This window comes from Echinococcus granulosus, assembly GCF_000524195.1.
Source record: "Echinococcus granulosus chromosome Unknown EG_S00036, whole genome shotgun sequence".
Lineage (NCBI taxonomy): Eukaryota > Metazoa > Platyhelminthes > Cestoda > Cyclophyllidea > Taeniidae > Echinococcus > Echinococcus granulosus.
This window is the reverse complement of record NW_020170416.1, coordinates 165,966-171,039: the sequence shown is the minus strand read 5'-3', so window position 1 is coordinate 171,039 and position 5,074 is coordinate 165,966. Positions and strand designations below refer to the sequence as shown.

Here is a 5,074-nt window from a genome sequence, read left to right as displayed (position 1 = left end):
ATAACATATCTTATCTCATGGAGATAAGGTGTCTTGAGGGAATGGTTGTACGTCTTTTGCGTACATTGAAAGTCTCTGGTCCTTTTGAGTTATGCATGAGGTGTACTGTCAATTAACTCCCTTTCCACTTGCTTCTGCTGCCCTCGGCTGCAGACTGCTTACCTTAGTTCTTAGCCCCTGGTACCTTTAATCACATTTTATTCACTTGTAGGTTAATAGAACAAGTAATTGGTCTTTCCCCTTAGTATATACGTCAGGTGTTTTCACACAAAGTGGTCTACTTGACCTCACTGGGGTGCCTACATGAATAATCTTTGTAGATGTCGACCAATGCGAATGTAATATAAGATATGCTGCTACAGTTACCAACATTAGCAGCAATGATGCCATGGGTAAGTGGTGGGACCTCAGTTTGTACCGTGTACATGAATTCTCCAAGATTTCAAATGATGCTCCTAATCAAGATGGCAGGCAACGAAGGCATCAAATCTGATCCCGTGGGTATCTACAGCAGGCACAGTACGGCAATATGACACGTAATCCTGCATTGGTGCATCATTTAAATGATGTCGAAGTCTTGATGACGATCGCAACAGACGAACTGTTATTGGCGACTGCAGGAGTGGTGGTTTTCCACCCTACAGAATGTGCTTTTGTACATGTGAACATACAGTTTGCATAATTCAGTCCTTGGTGGAACTGCGCAAGATTATTACAGTGCATTCGCTTTTGGATGCGCGAATTCTTGATCTGTGAAAAGTTACCACAAATGCTGCATTCGAATGATGTAGCCGCACTAACAGGTCTCTTCGTGTTTCAGGCTTCTGGATCAGAGGATACGTGGCTGAATGTAGACAGGGGAAGGTTTTGTTTGCCGTTTTCTGTTGATCATAACTTCCCACTTCCACCATTGCTATTTTAACACGATTTTTGCTTGAGCTCAAGAGTCACATATGTGTGACGCCTATGTTTTAAAAGCAGGAAGGTAGATCGAATGAAGGGAAATGCGCCAATGGTCAGACATTTCTTAGCAGTAGAACACAGTGGTGGGTGAAGACTTTTTTCTGTTGCTACGTTCATTTATTTACTATACGGCGGCCATAAGAATGAAAGTTTCAGCTCGATGCCTCGTTAGCAGTTGTAGCGACTCTCTTATGGGCTACGATAGTTGGATCTCTCTTCGGCACCTGTTTGGTGATATTGGGCGTTGGATTACCGGCCTAATTCCGTTGTCTCCTGCATCGCCGCAAGCAATCACCATCGGTAGTTGACAAGGTACACGGTGTTCTGTTGCCACCGCCGTCACTACCACCAAATTTAGCTAACGCAGGGGTCTACGCGCCTGCCCTGGATTTGCGTGTGCCTACCTACCCGGCTTCCGTACCAAAGTCTTGAGTGTCGTCTATATTATTTAGTGTAGTCACTTCCATTTTTTGCAAAAATTTGCAAGTTTGAATTGATGAAATAGTGATTTCGCACCTTTGAACACTGCCTAGTGCTTATGGTACAGTCTGTAAGCCTGTAACATGAAGCACTGGAATGATCATTTCCTTTCTTCCAACAGCGATCCGAAGAGGAACAGCGCATGACTGCCTACACCCCTCACCCTCTCCATTCCTGTTCACTAACTCACCCTTTCTAAACTGTGATAACATCGCGGTAATTTTGTATCATTAATTTTTTCGTTGGTACATAATTTTGTACACATTTATTAACTTCCATTCAAAACGCAGAGAAATATGCAAGGTTGAGCGGACTCGTGGGGAGAAATATTTATTTCCTTGTTGGTCGAAGTGAACGAAGTGTGTGAGCGAAGGGGACACGTTTTAAGCTGAGGTATTACCATCTTTGGTATCGGTGAGGGGAACATTCAGGTTCGAAGCCCTTTGAATTTAGAGGAACTCTCTAGAATAAGTAAATGCAAGATCTGAAAGATGGTTATCATAGACGGCTTAACTAAGACACCGGTTTGCTATCAATCTGATAATTGTTGCGATGCTGCTTTTGCGTTGCTGCAAGTGTGATGGGAAGCCATGGCGGCGGCAGCGTGTGAGGTAGAGTGAAACAGGAAAGAGCGGAGTGATCTAATTCTCTCACTGGTGCTTACATATACCGCCATTTGGTCTCTTTCCTCTCTTAGTTTATTTCGTCTATTTCCATGTTTTCTGTACTGTGACTTTGCTGACCTTTAATTCCGACACGTTTGTTCGTCTCAACTCCATCTTCCAACTGCAATTGCTTTTGCTTTGGAGTTTTGCTATCCAATTATTATTCTTATTGTTTTCTTCACAATTTTAGCTCAATAACGCCCTTTAAGCTTTGTTGTTTCTTTCTGCAATCCATTTTAACTGCATTGCTTTTTGCGTAGGGTGAATCCTTGTTGCCAGGTGCTCGGTGGGAGGTAGAAGCAAATATGTACGGTTTCGTCTCTTTCTTTTCTGCATTACCGAAATACTAGGCTTCAGAACGTATGGTATATTTGTAATGCATTTCTTTTGTACATCATGGCGACAAGGGATTGAAAGGAGAAGAAGGGGAATATGCGGGCCTTGGTTTTTCACTCTACTAGTGCCTCATGACCTGGCATTGTGTCCTCTCTGGCAGTGTTCTGCATTGTTTCAGCAAGGCAGTTTCTCCTTATGGCAGTATAGAGTGGGACCGTGACGGCAAATACTGAATGAGATTTAGGAATAGGGAATTGCTTCATTCTCTTTTCTATTCCTTCAGTGGTGAAACCGATGGACATGGGAGCTTTTTCTCGTTTACTGTAGGTCTTGTGTGAGGCAAGTCGCATGATGCTCTGGCACGTTTCTGGTTGTGCAAATTTGGCAGGCTTTCTGTAACTGCTTTCCACCGCTCCCTCTCAAATATCTATTTTTTCACTAATGTGCACCGCTTTACCTTTTTTGCTTGGTAGAGCACAAGGTCCACGAATTACGCCTCCCATCTTGCCTTCTCTCTCATTGCGAGCAAATCCGCTAGAGTTAGTGCTTGACCTCATCAGGGCCTCATGGAGCTGCCTTTGCCTCTGTGAAGTTGCTCTCGGTGAAATATACGACTGTTTCGCTGCCAAGGCAGTCACAAATGTAACTGTCCCCTTTTCATGCTGCTGCATTACTTGTTAAGGTATTCAGTTTTAAATCCATATCCTATTTGGTTGTCGTGCTATTCATAAATTTATCAAATTCTCTGTTGACGGACAAGCATTTTTCGCAGACAAGTAGATTCAAACACTAAAAGCTTTGCCTGGATTTGTTGGTGATTCCTATCATCTGTCTTGTAAGTGCTTGCTCCAAATTAATAAGTAGGATTTGGTTTCAGGGGAGTTCTTGCATTTCCACAACACGAGAATTCGCTTTCCTGTAAAATCAGTCGCAGCTCAATGTACTTTTGAGGCACTGCCACCTTTTACCAAACCAGCCCCTTCCAGCACTTAAAGGATTGTCGTGATGGATTGTGGCTGTATAAAAGTAGTGCTTTATAAAGATGGTGCTGCTTTCATCATTTTAGCAGGTGTAGGCGCAGCCTCACCTAACGTGGCGTCGAACTACAAGGAGCCAGAGACCGGTGCTCCCTACCCTGATGGCCAGCTAGTGGACTCTGCGGGGATGAACAGCGACCTTCTGTGCAATGAGTACTTGGCACACAGCACAGGTCAAATCTAACAGCCTTATCTGGTCTGGATCGACCTACGATTCACATCCTAGCGATCGCAATAAACGTAAATAATATATTATTTCTCAAAGTTAACATAGTAAATACCACCAACAATCATTCAGTGTTATCTTCGCAATTATTGGTAGGGAATTCCACCTTGTTCCAGGATGTTTTACGAACAAACTCTCACGTGCCTCTATGCCGGTGCCAATTATTCCCTGGATCTGTAAAACGACAAGAACTGTAGTTAATTGCATCAATGTAATGACAAGTACAGTTGTCTAATCTACTGGGCAGCAGAGGAAGTTCTTGTGCTTTCCATCTGTTGCAACTGGTAGGAACTTGTAGAGCACGTCCAGGTGCCCCTTCAGTGTGGGCCACTCGCTGCTGTGTTTCGTGCTGCTTACACATTTTGAGGCTCTAATATTAAGAAATGGCATTTAAGCCCAATGGCTGTGTTTCAGGTTTACTTACTACGCAAAGTGAAGCCAACTGCCACAAATTCTGCACCACAGTGTTCCACAATAATGCCCTGAGGAATCAACTTGAGGAGATCGTTGTCTTTTGAATGCCCAGTAGTAAATATCCCGCAGTTAGGGAAAGGTAAGAAGATAAAGACACACGGAAGCAATTACTCACCACATTGCAATGTGTAGGCATAACAGATCCTTTCATGCATCAGCAACAAATTTTTTGCTCTCAAAAGAAAACATGCTTTTAAGTAATGACAGAAACCCTCATTAGAATGAGAAGGAATTAATGACACAGACTTAATTTAAAAGATTTATTTTTAAGCGTGAACTTACAAGCCCTAGATCGGTTGCAAATTTAAAGCGCCTTCTACTAATAATTTGGAATAGTTTTAGCTATAAATTGTTGGAGGTAAATATTTTAATGCGTATAATTGAGCATGAACACAGAACTGTTAAGAGAACTGTCATTTCGCTCTAAAAAGCAATAGAGTTTACCCTCATTTAGATTTTATGTGATGTCTTTTTTGTGTGCTGACGGCGCATAGAAAAGGAGTGATTAAGATTAGCAGGTGTAGTCCAGGCTATTTTACATGCACGGTATTTGTAGTAGTATATGCAGGTCAAAACAAAAAATCAAAACGAACTAATAAAGCATCGCTGAATAATTACTTGCCGGTCGCCGTTTTCGATATTCTTATTACTAAATATTTACTCCGTAGCATGCTAAATGGCGTTGCCAGCCGTTTAACGTGATGAAGTCTAAAATATCGGGGTCATTATCTGTTAATTTATAACTTCGATATAAATAAAGCAAAATCAGGCATTAAAATAAAGAAGACGAAATAAAAAAAATTATTTCTACATTTTGTGCATGTGCTTTTTGTTAAACAAACGCTAGTTGGAAGCATTTATGGAATGACAATATGAATTCTGCCGTAGCTAAG

General features: G+C 41.9%; 2 protein-coding genes across 2 annotated transcripts in view; one reads left to right on the top strand and one right to left on the bottom strand. All coding sequences in view use genetic code 11, as the record gives it.

Moving 5' to 3' along the window:
• Nucleotides 1-2,557: 2,557 nt before the first annotated feature.
• On the bottom strand, nt 2,558-3,115 carry EGR_05126 (hypothetical protein; the record flags this gene model as incomplete). Its single annotated transcript, XM_024494375.1, has 2 exons — nt 2,558-2,862; nt 2,902-3,115. 2 exons carry the CDS (start codon nt 3,113-3,115, stop codon nt 2,558-2,560), a joined length of 519 nt encoding a protein of 172 aa, XP_024351161.1.
• Nucleotides 3,116-3,449: 334 nt separating this feature from the next.
• EGR_05125 (hypothetical protein) overlaps nt 3,450-5,074 on the top strand; it is a gene marked incomplete at both ends in the record, with an annotated part of 2,601 nt that continues 976 nt past the window's right edge. The window contains 2 exons of the mRNA XM_024494374.1: nt 3,450-3,515; nt 4,453-4,539. Coding sequence (XP_024351160.1) covers nt 3,450-3,515; nt 4,453-4,539 — 153 coding nt within the window. The remainder of the gene's footprint in view (nt 3,516-4,452; nt 4,540-5,074) is intronic.